Below are 19,207 nucleotides of genomic sequence, written 5' to 3'. Positions count from 1 at the left end.
TCCAAACCAAAATCCTCCCAACCTGGCGTCTAAGGTAAGTAATTTTCAGACTCACGAAACAATTCACAAAAATATTGATATATCTAATAATTGTGAGATAGAGATAGAGCAAACATTGTAGGAACATGTACAAGAAGATTCAGTACAACAAACTATGCAAGAGGAACATATACAAGAAGAAACAGTTGAGAAATACGTTCTCCCACACATGGTCAACCAAGGTATACCTGCAAAACGGTACTCCCCAGAAAAACAAAGTAGGTCCTCTAGATATCCCATGGCAAACATAGCCGAAGGAAACTTATCCATAGAAGCCAAAGCTTTTGCATCTTCCTTATGTAGAGAGCAAATCCCAACCTCCGTAGAGCAAGCCTTAGAGTCAAATAATTGGAAGGATGCTATGGAAACAGAGATGAAGGTATTAATGAAGAATGACACATGGGAAAAGTGTAATCTTCTTCCAGGAAAGAAACCTGTAGGATGCCGATGGGTCTTCACTATTAAACACAAACTAGATGGAACTATTGAAAGATATAAAGCACGACTAGTAGCTAAAGGCTATATTCAAACATACATACAGGATCGACTATACAGAGACGTTCTCTCCAGTAGCCAAAATTGGCACTATACGGGTTCTTTTTTCCATCGCCGTAAATGAAGGATGACCTCTTCATCAATATGATGTTAAAAATGCTTTCCTGCATGGAGAATTAAAAGAAGTATATATGGACGCGCCACCTAGATTCATAAAGAATTTCAACACAAAAGAAGTTCGTCGACTGAAAAAATCTCTCTATGGGCTTAAACAATCCCCTCGGGCTTGGTTCGGCAGATTACTCTTGCAATGAAAACCTACGGCTTTCGAAAAAGCAACTCTGATCATACGTTATTCTTCAAACAGAGAGGTAAACTTGTGACATGTTTGATTATATATGTTAATGACATGATTATTACAGGGAATGATAAGGAAGAAATGAAGAAGTTGAAGGTAAATCTATTCACAGAATTCGAAATGAAGGACTTGGGAAGACTGAAGTACTTTCTTGGAATTGAAGTTCTAAGGTCCAAGCAAAGGATCTTTATATGTCAGAAGAAGTATATCCTTGACCTTCTTGCTGAGACAGGAATGATTGATTGCAAGCCAGCTGACACACCAATAATTGTAAATCATAAGCTACATATAGAAGAAAAGGGAGAGTTGGCAAACAAAGAAAGATACCAACGCTTAGTAGGTAAACTAATATACCTTTCGCATACTCGTCCAGATATTTCGTGTGCTGTAGGGGGTAGTCAGCAAGTTTATGTATCAGCCTCAAGTAACTCACATGGAAGCAGTTTGGAGGATTATTAGATATCTCAAAAGAACACCCGGCCATGGAGTTCTTTTTCAACCAAATAAACACCTAAACATCCAACTATATACTGACGCAGACTGGGCTGGAGATAAAGATGATCGAAGATCAACATCGGGATACTTTACTCTAGTTGGTGGAAATCTAGTTACATGGAGAAGCAAAAAACAGAAGGTGGTAGCATTGTCTAGTGCCGAAGCAGAATTTCGAGGAATTGCACGGGGCGTGAAGGAGGTCCTGTGGATACGAAAAATTCTTATAGAAATTGGGGTTCCCCACACCGAAACCAGTAGGATCATGTGTGACAACAAAGCTGCAATACAAATTTCAGAAAATCCAGTTCAACACGATCCTACGAAGCATGTGGAGGTTGACAGACATATTATCAAAGAAAAACTTGAAGCAGGGATTATAGAGCTACCGTTCGTTCGATCAGAAGATCAATTAGCCGATATTTTAACAAAAGCTGTCAACGAAAGAATCTTCAACAAATGTCTTGACAAGTTGAATATTGGAGATCCCACTACTCAACTTGAGGGGGAGTATCAGAAAAATAAATAAATAAACAAATATTTGGAAAAATTACAAGATCACGAAATACATGATTTCCATCTTCGAGAGATCTTGACAACTGTTGATGATTGCCAATTAAGGACCGTTGCATATCAAGAGGATTTCTAGCTACTTATTTCCTTTAATGCTTTCTGAATTCAACTATTTATATTATGAGCATTTTCTATTGTAAAACAAATATATAATCAATATACAATATTTTTTGAGCCTTTCAATTTCTAATACTTTATGATAATTATTATTTGATATCTATCTATAATAATATATATAAACGAATGTCCTAAAATCCTATGTGTCGTGATGTGGTTGCTCTCCTATTTCGTGAAAGTCAACAGATTGCTTGAATTTTAAATAAATTGATTTAACCCGGTTTTGATCCGGATAACCTTATGGGTCATAATACCCCTTATTGTTTAAATCAATTAGTCTAAATAATTGTTCGTTCATCATCACCACAATCCCTAATTCAATCGCAAGCCCTAACACCTTCGATTCTATCAGGTAACAGCATCATCGTCTCTGTTCATTACTCATTCTTCGTTATCAATAGCCTATTCAACTTAATAACTTTAAACCTAACCTGTCAGAATTTGATTCGGATTGGTAAAATTCGAAATTCGACTCAATATTACCATCTGTTATGGTTTTTAATGTATCTTGATATTAAAACATGTCTAAATAATAATTCTGTTGTTAGCAGCTGCAATTGTTAGGAAACCAGGGGCACCATTGAGGAAGTGATGTGGCTTCACCGCAACCTCGTGAAGTCCGAATTAAAACATGTGTACTTCTCTTTGTCATAGTGATCTTACATTCTGGAAATTGGAGGTACAAAGTCGTTGACTTTTGAAATTGTGTTACTCCAATTTTGTTGAATCTGAATCCATTGAGTGCTTTATTCATTAAACATCCACCTGAAATTTTTTCAAGAATACCTGGTCATGAAGCAATGGGGTGAGTAAGATTTCATTGAATTGATAAATTTGAATGTTTGATTTGTTGATTTTTTCTGTTTTGTGTGGTTGTTGATGTTTTTTTGCCTAAATTTTTCAAAACGTTTGGGAATTAAAGGTTTCTTGTAAGGTCAATTACTAATTATTGCATCCTTTCTTTGTTACTAAAGGGTAAGTGAAACCCTAACCTCACCAGACCTTCTCCACCGAAAGGGAAGTCACTCGTTCTTAAGCAATTGGAATTTTGACCAACTTTGAAGTATACAAAACAGAAATTGGAATTTAGATTGTTGGAGCCCATTCGACAAAATATATGAGCGTTTGTGAATAGTATGCATGACTGCTATTTTTGCCGGTTTTAAAAATTGGTTTCTTTTTCCAATGTGATCTGATGATGAAATTGGTAATCGTCCATTATTGTTATTATTTTTAGTTTTCTTTATTTAGATATGAGGATTCGTTAATTTTTCGGCGATCCTGAATTCGATTGATTAATCTCTCACCATTGTTTAATTATTGGTAAGTATCGATGCTGTCCAGATTTAGTTGCTTTTATTTTTAGGTTTTTTAGATACTTTATTATTATTATTATTATTATTATTATTATTATTATTATTGTTTTTGGTGACAGTGGTGGTGGGTGTTAATGTGACATATGATCATCGGGCAGTGGCGGTCAACGGTCAACGGAGAGTGTTTCTGGTTCAATTGATTATCCTCGGAGTACGCCTGATGTGAGTGTGGGTGCTCTGTGGATATGGGTGCACGTGCACCTAGGCCTGTAACGAACCGAACGTTCGGTGAACTATTTGTGAACCGTTCGACGGGAAGTTCGTTTATGTTCGTTTATTTAATAAATGAACGAACATGAACAAAAAAATTGTGTTCGTTTAATTAAACGAAGGAACATGAACACGTGTTCCGTTCGTTCATTTATGTTCATGAACGTTCGTTTATGTCTATTTATTTATGTTCGTTTATGTATTAATAGAAAATAATTAAATATTATCTGGGTAGGCCGATAGGTCATATGTATTTGTTAATTTGTGTTCATTTAAGTGTTTTCATTTAAGTTCGTTTATATTTGTGTTCATTTACATTTGTTCATACATGTTCGTTTATCTTTGTTCAGTTATGTTCGTTTATATTTGTTCGATTAAGTGTCTGTGCTCTTTTAAAGTTAAATGAACAAAGACGAGCATGCCCTTGTTCGTGTTCATTCGATTCGTTTACAGGTTTTCATTAATCACATTGATGAATACATCGGTCTCAATCTCCAGGCTCTATCGATTTTATTTGTGTTCGTTTGTGTTCATGAACACATTAATTTCCTTAATGAACGAACACGAACATAAAATCTCGTTCGGCAAGTGTTCGTGAACCGTTCGTGAACACATTATTTTCTTAACGAAAGAACATGAACAAGGCATTGTTCGTGTTCGTTCGGTTCGTTTACAGCCCTAGGTGCACCTGCACACACTGAAGCACAGACACACATATGTCATATTATTAGAGGTGCAAAAACCGGTTTAAAACCCAGAACCGGTTTGGGTTGAAACCGGTTTGGTTTGGTCAAGAAAAGTCAAAACCGGGTTATGATCGGTTTTGGTTTGGGTTGAAACGGGTTTTGTTTGTTCAACAAAAGTAAAAACCGGTTTATGATCGGTTTTGGTTCGGGTTGAAACGGGTTTGGTTTGGTCAACAAAAGTCAAAACTAGTTTATGATCGGTTTTGGCTCGGGTAGAAACCGGTTCGGTTTGGTCCTCGAAAATCAAAACCGGGTTATGATCGGTTTTGGTTCGGGTTGAAACCGGTTCGGTTTGGTCAACAAAAGTCAAAACCGGCTTATGATCGGTTTCGGTTCGGGTTTTAACTGGTTTTAGCTGGTTTCGGTACGGTCAACCGGTTTGGAACCAGTTTCAGTATTGAGAATTACAAATCGGTTCCGAACCTACAGTTTCAATCGGTTCTAGACCGGTTTCTACATAATCGGTTTTAAACCGGTTCGGTTTTGGTTTAACTTTCGGGTCGGTTCGGTTAACCGGTTCTTTTGCCCACCTCTATGTCATATGTTGCTTTTGTTGTTTTATTTTTAATATAAAAATTTTAACTTTTGGTTACTAATATTGTAGATGTGGCAAGGGCTTATTGAGAAGTCTAAAGAAAGAGGTTTGAATTTGCTTGAAACTTATGTTTTTTGGAATTTGCAAGAGCCTGTTAGAAACCAGGTTTGCTTATTTATTTATTTTTCGATTTTTTAAAAATTTGTAAAAATCTTGGAATATGATTTGTAGTTGATATTGGAATATGATTTATTTTTATTTTTATTCTTTTTAATGATTTTTAAGAATCTTGGATCATGATTTATGATTGATAAATGTTTCTTTAGACTTCCTTTTGCATAGTTTTGGCATTATTTATTTATTTTATAATGATTTTTAAGAATCTTGGAATATGATTTATAATTTATAATTGATAGATGTTTTCTTAGGCACCCTTTTGCATATTTTTGGTATTTGTTTTTTTTAATGATTTTTAAGAATCTTGGAATATAATTTATAACTGATAGAAGTTTTCTTAGACACCCTTTTGCATATTTATGGTATTTGTTTATTTTTAATGATTTTTAAGGATTTTGGAATATGATCTATAATTGATAGATGTTTATTTAGATACCCTTTTACATATTTTTGTGGGAAGTGTTTGTTGGTGTTTGATAAAGTTATGATTTTTAGATGTTTCTTGTGTTGTTTCTTTATATTTTCAAGATTCTTGATAATGTGATAACTTTTTTGCAGTTTTTGGTGGGAAATTTTTCCTGATGTTTTGGTGTTTGAAAAAATTTATAAATGTTTAATCTTTCTTATGTTGTTTCCTTTGATCTTCAAGAATCTTGATATTTTGGTGTTCTAGAAATAGGATAAAGTTTGTATCTTTTGTTGTTTCACTCTCAGCCACATGTAAAGAAAAGTAACCTTTTTTATTTGCTTAAATTTATAAAATTTTATTGAATTCAACTATTTTTTTAGTATTTTGGGTAAATCTTAAAAAATCTAATCAAGATTATGTTGACTGAGATTAATGCTTAACCAAATATTGAAACTCAACAGTATGACTATGAAGAAGAAAAGATTTGGTTAAATTTGTCAAATTGATGGCTGATGCTGGTCTTTATGTTCATCTTTGAATCGGGCCTTATGTTTGCGCCGAATGGAATTACGGGTTAGTAAAATTTAGTATCAGTTTCACTTCTTTTGATCTTTAATACTCACAATAGTCCAACTTATGTTTATGCTAATTATATTGTTTTATAAAACATTGGATTTCCACTCTGGTTATATTTCATACCTGGAATCGAGCTTCGAATAGACAACGAGCTGTTTAAGGTTAATTATTATCTTTTAGTAAAATTAACAAAAAAAACAAGCTTAAATTTTGTTAACCGAATAACATTTATTTTAGGCCGAAATGAAACGGTACTGCCAAGATAGTTAACATGATGAAGGAAGAGAAGTTATATGCATCTCAAGGTGGACCTATAATATTATCTCAGGTTAGTTAATCATATGTAGCAATTTAGTATGATCCATTATTATTTTTATTTACATAAATATTAAGTGTTGTTTGTGCATGCTTGATGACAAATTGAGAACGAATATGGTAATGTTCAAAGCAGTTATGGTCCTGCTGCATACTCTTATATCAAATGGGCTGCGAGTATGGCTACATCTATGGATACAGGAGTGCCATGGGTCATGTGTCAGCAAAAAGACGCGCCTGATCCAATTGTAATACAATTTACAAAAAATTAAAAAAAAAATGGAAGTTAAGTTAAAATTTTGACATGTTAACATGAATTAATATATGTTTTCTTTCATTATGAATGTAGATTGACACTTGCAATGGGTTTTACTGCGATGGGTACAAACCGAACTCTAAAAACAAGCCCGCAATGTGGACCGAAAATTGGACCGGGTGGTTTCTTTCGTTTGGTGGGGTAGTGCCTTATAGACCCGTGAAAGATATTGCATACGCGATTGCATGTTTTTACCAAAGAGGTGGAACCTTTCAAAACTATTACATGGTTACTGTAAATTTATCACATGTTAACTTAATTTATTCAAATTATTTATGTAAAAGATGTTTAATGTTCGACAATACGTTGCAGTATCATGGTGGGAGTAAGTTTGGTCGTTCGACCGGTGGACCGTTTATTGCAACAAGTTATGATTATGATGCTCCTGTTGATGAATATGGTATGGTTTCTTCATTATGCATATCATGTCACTGTTTTCAAATATTCAATTATTATTGAACAGGAGCGCCTCGATAACCTAAGTGGGGCCATTTAAAGGATTTACATAAGGCCATTAAGCTTTGTGAAGAGGCGTTGGTGGCAACCGATCCAACAACTACTTCTCTCTGTCAAAATGTAGAGGCTAGAGTAGTTGTAAATGTTGATTAGTTTAAGCTGTCATTAAGATCTTCCTTTAAGTACCTTTAATAGAAAACACATGGAGTTTTCATCGTCATCATTGATCATACGAGTTATAAACTACCACAAGGACACCATTGAGTATTCCTTTCTCAGCCATTCGTCATGTTAAGGTACCATAACGTGAAACTCGACCTTCATTCCTTCTCTTCAAACTAACCATTTCCATATTGATTTTTGATTATGTTATTGATTGAATAAACATGACTAGGTTTCTATGTGTTTGACCCGTGTTTAAGGATATAATCAATATAAAATTATAAGGTATATTGGATTTTAATAATCCAAACTTTGGTATATTGGCCTGCATTAATCCTAGCTTAAAAAATTCCCTAGGTTAATCCCAACTTTCTTCCTATTGACTTCTGCCGAGCCTTTTTCCTAACGGAGACTAACCCGGGTAGTTTTAGGGAAAAAAATTGTTATTTCTCCAATTTGAGAGGGACAAATGAAAAAGGTAAATAAACTTCAAAACCAACCAGCACCACCGCTAACGCCGTCGCCGCTACCTATGCCGCTACCGTCACCTCCTTTGCCAATGTCACCACCGTCGCTGCCGTGCTGATTATAGGTTTATGGGAGAGTTTGAACATTTATACAACAACAATCATACCCACTATTTCTCACAAATAGCCTAAGCTATTAGTAATGAAGTTAGGACAATTTTATAAATTCATGAGTTACAACAAAAATAACATCACAACAACAATGATTTATGGATTTAATAAAAATTTATGAATTCATGATGTATACTACAAACATAGTATAAGTAACGAGTCAAACTGGGCTAAATCAATATATAAAAAACGCTTAAAAGTAACCCGCGTAACACGCGGGCTAAAAGCTAGTATGAAAATATACAATAATATTAGAATATAGTCAACAGTCAAAAATGCTTTTCTATTTCAATGAGTGTTGATAGAGTAAAGACCACACTTCTTCACAGTGAAGCCAATATATAGGAATGTATTCCACTTTTGAGATTGAAAGATCTAATACTTAAATTCGATTCTTCAAATCACCAAATAGAATCTTAATCTTAGAACAGTGGAACCCATGAATATATTATAAATTGCATCAAACCACTTGTACTATGAAAGACAACATATTTATCATTTCACAAACATAGCCAAACCATGCAAAGCAAGCATACAAATCCCTTAATTAAAAAAATGGCAGGTAACACGTATGCGACGAAAGGCTACTCGACCTACACCAATATTCCAGATCAACGAGGTAGTTATGATCACGATCCCAAATACCATTATGATGACTATGAGTCAAACTATAGTCTCATCGATGAGTAAGTCAACCCAAATAAATATACCCGTGGTTACTTTTCTGAAGATTCCAACCGGGTCCATTCAGGACTAGACTATATTAAGACCGAAAGCATTTATGTTCCTAGTAAGTCGTGGCATGTTGCCAATCCACCAGCCACACATCATCCCCACATAGCCTCGACTAACGATAGCAATGAATCTTTGGGATTATTGGAAGAATCGGTGTAATTTTCACCGTATATGGACCAAAAGCGAATAGAGGTGCTTGAACCGGAGAGGCGCCATAGGCAATCTTTTGTGTCTAAATACCGTTATGCTCGTAATAACATCACATATTGATATGGGAAGTTCCATTGATAGTCACGAGGCCATGAGGAGGTACTATGGTTCTTGTAGGCCTTAAAAAGCTCAAAATTAAACTTGTGTCTTTGGTCTTTGGGCTTCTTATTAGGTCATAAGTGACACATTAATGTCTATCTAGGTATTTTTATCTTACTAATGTTTTATTTGAAGCTTCTATAGGGCTTGGTTGTTATAATGATAAGGACGTAAACCTACGATTAAAAGAACTTTTTTAGATCTAACAATTCATCTGTAATTCCCGAGTGGGTCTTGAGGAGCATAAATATTTCTAACATATAGATCTAGATCTAGATCTAACTGACCTATCCATTGATCCAACCACTTATAGGCGGAAAAATTCCGGACCTGTCCACAAGTCGGTGATGAGTGAAGGCTAATTTGGGGATTCCTTGGTTTAGAATTAATTTTTTTTATGTAAAAAGTTTGGTTAGATAATGATTAGCGATTTTAATTCGAGTAAAATTTGGTTAGAGATAGTTAGCCTATAAGTACTGAGTTGTGACATCGTTGTAATCGGTTTTTGAATTATTTTTCTGATTAATAAAGTATGCAAATGTGGGAGTTAAAATAACAAAAGTAGTTTTTGGTCTCAATAGTATGGTAAGAGTTAAGACCATACTTCTGCAAGGTGAAGCAAACAGATAGGAATGAATATGTTCCACTTGTGTGATTGAAAGATCTAATACCTAAAATTCTTCAAATCGTCAAACAGAATATTAATATGAAAACAATGGAACACATGCATGTATCTTAATTACATCAAATCACTTGTAGTGCTATAAAATAGTTGTTGTAATAATACCAAAGAAATGATGAAATTGGCGTAATCAAAACTCTATTAACAATGGTAATTACAAGAAAGAAAAACTGAAATAAAATGAACTCTACAAAAATTGAAAAGTGAATAATCTCTAATCTAATTGGGAACTCTATATAAGCCCTAATCCCCAATCTAACAACATAACCGTCTTTAACAAACTAACAGAAAATTAGGCACAAGCAGTCCCTACATCTTTATCTTTCTGACACTTCTAACCCTTCAACTTTATTGACCAAGATTGACTTTTAACAATTTGACTTTACCATAACAATTCTCCACCTAAAGTCACAATTGACTTTAACCAAGCCCCAACTTCTTAACACAGTATTCCAATTTAGGCCCTGGAAGAGTCTTGGTAAACATATCTGCAAGATTTTCATCTGTTTTTACCTGAACACTTTAACTTCCTTATTATTGACTACTTCTCTTATAAAGTGCAGCTTGACATTTATGTGCTTTGATCTTTCATGAAACATACTATTTTTAGATAACTGAACTGCACCCTGGTTATCACAAAACACCATAGTATAATCCAAATTAATTCCCAAATCTGACACAAATCCTTTTAACCAAATTGCTTCTTTAACCCCTTCTGTTAATGCAACATATTCTGACTCTGTTGTTGATAGTGCAACAACTTTCTGCAACTGAGCCTTCCAACTCACAACATTACCAAATACCTGAAATGCATAACCAGATATGGACCTACCTCTATCCAAATCTTTAGCAAAGTCTGAATCTACATAACCAATTACCAAATTACCCTGTCTTCAGACCTTTGTTTAAACACTATTCCAAGATCTTTAGTACCTTTTATGTATCTAAAAATCCATTTCACTGCTTCCCAATGATTTCTTCCTGGATTGGCTGCATGTACCTACTCACTAGGCTCACAGCATAGCCTATATCTGGTTTGGTACAGACCATAAGATATATTAAACTTCCAACAACATTTCCATATGGCACCTTTTCCATATCTATCTTACCTGCTCCATCTTTTGGAGAATCATTGGCTGAAAGTTTAAATGTGCAGCAATAGGAGTTGTAACCACTTTCACATTATCATCTAACATACCATAGTTAATCAATATCTTCCGCCATAAGAACTCTGTGGTTGGATCAATGGATAGGCCAGTTAGATCTAGATCTAGATCTATATGTTAGAAATATTTATGCTCCTCAAGACCCACTCGGGAATTACAGATGAATTGTTAGATCTAAAAAAGTTCTTTTAATCGTAGGTTTACGTCCTTATCATTATAACAACCAAGCCCTATAGAAGCTTCAAATAAAACATTAGTAAGATAAAAATACCTAGATAGACATTAATGTGTCACTTATGACCTAATAAGAAGCCCAAAGACCAAAGACACAAGTTTAATTTTGAGCTTTTTAAGGCCTACAAGAACCATAGTACCTCCTCATGGCCTCGTGACTATCAATGGAACTTCCCATATCAATATGTGATGTTATTACGAGCATAACGGTATTTAGACACAAAAGATTGCCTATGGCGCCTCTCCGGTTCAAGCACCTCTATTCGCTTTTGGTCCATATACGGTGAAAATTACACCGATTCTTCCAATAATCCCAAAGATTCATTGCTATCGTTAGTCGAGGCTATGTGGGGATGATGTGTGGCTGGTGGATTGGCAACATGCCACGACTTACTAGGAACATAAATGCTTTCGGTCTTAATATAGTCTAGTCCTGAATGGACCCGGTTGGAATCTTCAGAAAAGTAACCACGGTATATTTATTTGGGTTGACTTACTCATCGATGAGACTATAGTTTGACTCATAGTCATCATAATGGTATTTGGGATCGTGATCATAACTACCTCGTTGATCTGGAATATTGGTGTAGGTCGAGTAGCCTTTCGTCGCATACGTGTTACCTGCCATTTTTTTAATTAAGGGATTTGTATGCTTGCTTTGCATGGTTTGGCTATGTTTGTGAAATGATAAATATGTTGTCTTTCATAGTACAAGTGGTTTGATGCAATTTATAATATATTCATGGGTTCCACTGTTCTAAGATTAAGATTCTATTTGGTGATTTGAAGAATCGAATTTAAGTATTAGATCTTTCAATCTCAAAAGTGGAATACATTCCTATATATTGGCTTCACTGTGAAGAAGTGTGGTCTTTACTCTATCAACACTCATTGAAATAGAAAAGCATTTTTGACTGTTGACTATATTCTAATATTATTGTATATTTTCGTACTAGCTTTTAGCCCGCGTGTTACGCGGGTTACTTTTAAGCGTTTTTTATATATTGATTTAGCCCAGTTTGACTCGTTACTTATACTATGTTTGTTAGTATACATCATGAATTCATAAATTTTTATTAAATCCATAAATCATTGTTGTTGTGATGTTATTTTTGTTGTAACTCATGAATTTATAAAATTGTCCTAACTTCATTACTAATAGCTTAGGCTATTTGTGAGAAATAGTGGGTATGATTGTTGTTGTATAAATGTTCAAACTCTCCCATAAACCTATAATCAGCACAGCAGCGACGGTGGTGACATTGGCAAAGGAGGTGACGGTAGCGGCATAGGTAGCGGCGACGGCGTTAGCGGTGGTGCTGGTTGGTTTTGAAGTTTATTTACCTTTTTCATTTGTCCCTCTCAAATTGGAGAAATAACAATTTTTTTCCCTAAAACTACCCGGGTTAGTCTCCGTTAGGAAAAAGGCTCGGCAGAAGTCAATAGGAAGAAAGTTGGGATTAACCTAGGGAATTTTTTAAGCTAGGATTAATGCAGGCCAATATACCAAAGTTTGGATTATTAAAATCCAATATACCTTATAATTTTATATTGATTATATCCTTAAACACGGGTCAAACACATAGAAACCTAGTCATGTTTATTCAATCAATAACATAATCAAAAATCAATATGGAAATGGTTAGTTTGAAGAGAAGGAATGAAGGTCGAGTTTCACGTTATGGTACCTTAACATGATGAATGGCTGAGAAAGGAATACTCAATGGTGTCCTTGTGGTAGTTTATAACTCGTATGATCAATGATGACGATGAAAACTCCATGTGTTTTCTATTAAAGGTACTTAAAGGAAGATCTTAATGACAGCTTAAACTAATCAACATTTACAACTACTCTAGCCTCTACATTTTGACAGAGAGAAGTAGTTGTTGGATCGGTTGCCACCAACGCCTCTTCACAAAGCTTAATGGCCTTATGTAAATCCTTTAAATGGCCCCACTTAGGTTATCGAGGCGCTCCTGTTCAATAATAATTGAATATTTGAAAACAATGACATGATATGCATAATGAAGAAACCATACCATATTCATCAAGAGGAGCATCATAATCATAACTTGTTGCAATAAACGGTCCACCGGTCGAACGACCAAACTTACTCCCACCATGATACTGCAACGTATTGTCGAACATTAAACATCTTTTACATAAATAATTTGAATAAATTAAGTTAACATGTGATAAATTTACAGTAACCATGTAATAGTTTTGAAAGGTTCCACCTCTTTGGTAAAAACATGCAATCGCGTATGCAATATCTTTCACGGGTCTATAAGGCACTACCCCACCAAACGAAAGAAACCACCCGGTCCAATTTTCGGTCCACATTGCGGGCTTGTTTTTAGAGTTCGGTTTGTACCCATCGCAGTAAAACCCATTGCAAGTGTCAATCTACATTCATAATGAAAGAAAACATATATTAATTCATGTTAACATGTCAAAATTTTAACTTAACTTCCATTTTTTTTTTTATTTTTTGTAAATTGTATTACAATTGGATCAGGCGCGTCTTTTTGCTGACACATGACCCATGGCACTCCTGTATCCATAGATGTAGCCATACTCGCAGCCCATTTGATATAAGAGTATGCAGCAGGACCATAACTGCTTTGAACATTACCATATTCGTTCTCAATTTGTCATCAAGCATGCACAAACAACACTTAATATTTATGTAAATAAAAATAATAATGGATCATACTAAATTGCTACATATGATTAACTAACCTGAGATAATATTATAGGTCCACCTTGAGATGCATATAACTTCTCTTCCTTCATCATGTTAACTATCTTGGCAGTACCGTTTCATTTCGGCCTAAAATAAATGTTATTCGGTTAACAAAATTTAAGCTTGTTTTTTTTGTTAATTTTACTAAAAGATAATAATTAACCTTAAACAGCTCGTTGTCTATTCGAAGCTCGATTCCAGGTATGAAATATAACCAGAGTGGAAATCCACTGTTTTATAAAACAATATAATTAGCATAAACATAAGTTGGACTATTGTGAGTATTAAAGATCAAAAGAAGTGAAACTGATACTAAATTTTACTAACCCGTAATTCCATTCGGCGCAAACATAAGGCCCGATTCAAAGATGAACATAAAGACCAGCATCAGCCATCAATTTGACAAATTTAACCAAATCTTTTCTTCTTCATAGTCATACTGTTGAGTTTCAATATTTGGTTAAGCATTAATCTCAGTCAACATAATCTTGATTAGATTTTTTAAGATTTACCCAAAATACTAAAAAAATAGTTGAATTCAATAAAATTTTATAAATTTAAGCAAATAAAAAAGGTTACTTTTCTTTACATGTGGCTGAGAGTGAAACAACAAAAGATACAAACTTTATCCTATTTCTAGAACACCAAAATATCAAGATTCTTGAAGATCAAAGGAAACAACATAAGAAAGATTAAACATTTATAAATTTTTTCAAACACCAAAACATCAGGAAAAATTTCCCACCAAAAACTGCAAAAAAGTTATCACATTATCAAGAATCTTGAAAATATAAAGAAACAACACAAGAAACATCTAAAAATCATAACTTTATCAAACACCAACAAACACTTCCCACAAAAATATGTAAAAGGGTATCTAAATAAACATCTATCAATTATAGATCATATTCCAAAATCCTTAAAAATCATTAAAAATAAACAAATACCATAAATATGCAAAAGGGTGTCTAAGAAAACTTCTATCAGTTATAAATTATATTCCAAGATTCTTAAAAATCATTAAAAAAAACAAATACCAAAAATATGCAAAAGGGTGCCTAAGAAAACATCTATCAATTATAAATTATAAATCATATTCCAAGATTCTTAAAAATCATTATAAAATAAATAAATAATGCCAAAACTATGCAAAAGGAAGTCTAAAGAAACATTTATCAATCATAAATCATGATCCAAGATTCTTAAAAATCATTAAAAAGAATAAAAATAAAAATAAATCATATTCCAATATCAACTACAAATCATATTCCAAGATTTTTACAAATTTTTAAAAAATCTAAAAATAAATAAATAAGCCTTCCAACTCACAACATTACCAAATACCTGAAATGCATAACCAGATATGGACCTACCTCTATCCAAATCTTTAGCAAAGTCTGAATCTACATAACCAATTACCAAATTACCCTGTCTTCAGACCTTTGTTTAAACACTATTCCAAGATCTTTAGTACCTTTTATGTATCTAAAAATCCATTTCACTGCTTCCCAATGATTTCTTCCTGGATTGGCTGCATGTACCTACTCACTAGGCTCACAGCATAGCCTATATCTGGTTTGGTACAGACCATAAGATATATTAAACTTCCAACAACATTTCCATATGGCACCTTTTCCATATCTATCTTACCTGCTCCATCTTTTGGAGAATCATTGGCTGAAAGTTTAAATGTGCAGCAATAGGAGTTGTAACCACTTTCACATTATCATCTAACATACCATAGTTAATCAATATCTTCCGCCATAAGAACTCTGTGACAGTTTTAATATCTTCAAACTCCTATCCCTTTTAATTTCCATACCTAAAATCTTTTTGGCATCACCTAATTCTTTCATATCAAATTCCTTCATCAGAATTTACTTTGTAGCTTTAATCTCATTTTTACCCTTACAAGCTACCAACATATCATCTACATACAAGAGTAAATAGACAAATCTACCCATGCAATACTCCCTATGATATACACAACTATCATAGGCACTTCTCTTGAACCCATTACTTATCATACACTCATCAAATCTCTTATACCACTGCCTAGGAGACTGTTTAAGTCCATACAAAGATTTCTTCAACAAACAAGCCTTTTCCTCATGCCCCACCACCTCATACCCTTTTGGTTGCTTCATATAAATCCTCTCTTCCAAACTTCCATGAAGAAAGGCTGTTTTTACATCTAACTGTTCTAGTTCCAAATCTAATAAAGCAGTAATGGCAAAATTACCCTTATTGAAGAATGTTTCACTACAGGTGAGAAAATTTCATTATAATCCACACCAGCCCTTTGTGTAAACCCCTTTGCAACAAGCCTTGCTTTATACCTTGGTTCTTCTCCAGGATTCAATCCTTCCTTTACTTTATATATCCATTTGCAAGATACCAACTTTTGATCTTTAGGCTTTTCAACCAGTTCCCATGTACCATTTTTGTATAATGAATCAATCTCTTCATTCATGGCTGTGCACCATTTGTCTTTATCTCATGAGCTGATAGCCTCATTGTATGATAATGGTTCAAAAATACTTTCATGTTCTGCAACCATAAATGTTACTGCAGATATGTCTTCTGTATCTCTAAACCTTAATGGAGGTATGATAGTTCTTCTAGTCCTATTTCTGGCCAGACCAGGACTATTTTCAACAATAACAGAACTACCCCTTTCCTGATCTCCTTCAATAATTTTAAAGGTTGGCTCCACCTCAATCTGAACTCCCTCCTGATTGACTGAAATACCCTTAGTAGTATCTTCACACATGTTTATTACATCCTTATAAACCATGTCTCCATTAAACTTGACATCCCTACTGAGTATGATTCTCTGACCACTACCTTCTAGTTTCCATAACCTGTACCCTTTTACACCATCAGGATAACCTAGAAAAATACACTTCAATGCTCTTAGTTCTAATTTCCCTTGACTTATATGTGCATAAGCCAGTGATCCAAACACTCTAAGATTACTATAATCTTGCATATGACCAGACCAAACTTCCATAGGTGTTTTCATGCCTAAAGCTGCAGATGGTGATCTATTTATCAAATAGGCTGCAGTAGTCACAGCCTCAGCCAAAAAACTTTTTGGCAACCCAGAACTAACTAGCATACATCTCATCTTTTCACCAATAGTTCTGTCCATTCTCTCAGCCAAACCATTTTGCTGAGGTGTTCCAGGTACTGTCAAATGCCTAGCAACCCTACTTGACTTACACAACTGATCAAACTCCTTATGACAGAACTCTAAACCATTATCTGTTCTAAGTTTCTTAAGCTTCTTTTCAGTTTGTGTTTCCACCAATGTTTTCCATTCGTTGAACTTATCTAAAGCATTATTCTTATTCTTAAGTATGTATACCCAAACCCTTCTAGAATAGTCATCTATGATTGAAAGATAATACCGTGCACCACCCAATGAGTCATGTTTTGCAGGTCCCCACAAATCAGAGTGTACATAATCTAAAATACCTCTTGTGGGATGTTTACCTATGCTAAAACTTACCCTCTTATGCTTTCCTAATACACAAATTTCACAAAAGCTAATGTCACAACTCCTTAGCTTTCCAAGAACTTGCTGTTTATTCAACTCAACAAGCCCCTGTATACTAATGTGACCTAGTCTTCTATGCCAAAGTAATGCATCATTATTAAAACTATAAAATGCAACATTCACAGAATCTGACTGTAAGTCCCGAAACCGGATCTGACAACGAACAATTTTGTTCTTGATAAGTGCTCGAGACGGGTGCGGTATAAACAAACTATCGAACAAATATATAAAGATAATATTGAACGACTCCGTAACCGGTAAAAAAAGATTCATAACATTAAATGAACCGATCCCACCCAAGGTGAGCTCCCCTTGGGTGGTTGTTTACACATTACAAAACACACACATAAATAAAACCAACAAAGTCCTATTTATAGCTAAACTAAAAACATTCTAGAAGCATTCTTCCCGTTGAAGCTAAACGCGTGCTCGGAGTTCTCATCTCGTGTCCGGTTTTCTCGCCCACTCTAATTATTAACTTGACCGTAAATATATAATGGGTTTCGTACTTTGATATCGCAAGTCATATTTTTGGCCTTACAATCACCCCTTTGACTTGTGATCTCAAAACATCGTCGAACCATGTCTCACATTTTGGCAAATCATCCAGATAACCGAAGCTTCTTCAATCACCCCCTCAAGGTATGATCCACCTAATTCATTCATGAAGACGTTCTTGCTTCTTTATCCATCTCGGATCTTAAGCAATATAGGTTCAAAAGAGCTTGACGAAATACCGGGGACAACGATCAAATGACAAAGCTTATTATTTTCGTGAATGAAATTATTGAAGTAACTCACCCCTAATAAATAAGTATCCCAGATACTCGTATCCCACATTTTCAGGTTGAGAGCTTAGACAATTTAATTCCCTATTAAATCCAACTTGTTTAAAAATTATCACCTTAATAAATAAGCATCTCGGATGCTCGTAGCCCACGTTTTCAGGATCCAATTCTCGAACGCCTTAAAAATAACATATAAATAATATGCTTTGAACACGGTCCAATAATGACAAAAAACCCGAACAAATTTGACTTTCTTCAGTTTGGTCAACCCGAACAAATAATTATTTCTTAGCCCAAAACCATGACTTCAGAAAGCGTAGGAGGCCCAAGTTACGATCCATTTCCAGCCCACACACAAAAAAAAATGTTGGTGACATGAAAATTCCCATTTTGGAACCTAGCAGCAACCTCATCTACCTCAACATGCTCCATAAACTACCATACATCACTATCAACCATACTTCATCATCATACAATCAGTACATTTTCTTTCACCACAGCCGGTCGTCGCCACCATACTCCATCATCCAGAAAACACCGCAACCTTATGCCGCCGGTTACCGGAATCGAGGTTAGCGGTAGAGAAGATGGTGATGATGGAATGGTGAAGCTTGTGTAGGGAGGCAGCCGGGCTCAAATACGTCACCAGTGGTGGCGTCGGAAACCCAGATCTCGCCAGAAGGCATACCAGGTTGCCGGAATACAAAACCCGATTCACCATGAGTCTCTCTCTCTCTCTTTTTTGAGCTCGTGGTGCCTCCGCCAGTGAACTAGATACCTAGTGGACTTCATCGGAGACCGGGCGGAAGTTGTATTCGACCCCACCTTTCTCACCGGATGTTTCTCTCTACTCATTCACACATACACTTGTGTTATTGAAGAACAATCAATGAAAAATGTCACCACATCTGAAAAGTAGCTCCTCCAGAACTTCAATTTCTTTTTTTTAACACTTCATAAAAATCTTCAAAATAACCTCTAAACGTGGCTAAGA

At 34.8% G+C, this 19,207-nt stretch overlaps 1 protein-coding gene across 1 annotated transcript; it reads right to left on the bottom strand.

Moving 5' to 3' along the window:
• Positions 1 to 12,972: 12,972 nt before the first annotated feature.
• On the bottom strand, positions 12,973 to 13,765 carry LOC143626017 (beta-galactosidase 6-like). Its single transcript, XM_077096214.1, has 4 exons — positions 13,625 to 13,765; positions 13,329 to 13,523; positions 13,157 to 13,244; positions 12,973 to 13,093 (listed from the first exon to the last, which is right to left on the bottom strand). The coding sequence occupies exons 1-4, from the start codon at positions 13,691 to 13,693 to the stop codon at positions 13,080 to 13,082; spliced, it is 366 nt and encodes a 121-aa protein (XP_076952329.1). The 5' UTR covers positions 13,694 to 13,765; the 3' UTR covers positions 12,973 to 13,079.
• Between the last annotated feature and the right edge of the window lie 5,442 nt (positions 13,766 to 19,207).

This window comes from Bidens hawaiensis, unplaced genomic scaffold, assembly GCF_021521415.1.
Source record: "Bidens hawaiensis isolate Kalapana, Puna unplaced genomic scaffold, B.hawaiensis_p1.1 tig00004282_1, whole genome shotgun sequence".
Classification (NCBI taxonomy): Eukaryota; Viridiplantae; Streptophyta; class Magnoliopsida; order Asterales; family Asteraceae; genus Bidens; species Bidens hawaiensis.
Note: the sequence above shows the minus strand (reverse complement) of the source record. Positions and strands in the feature narration are given on the sequence as shown.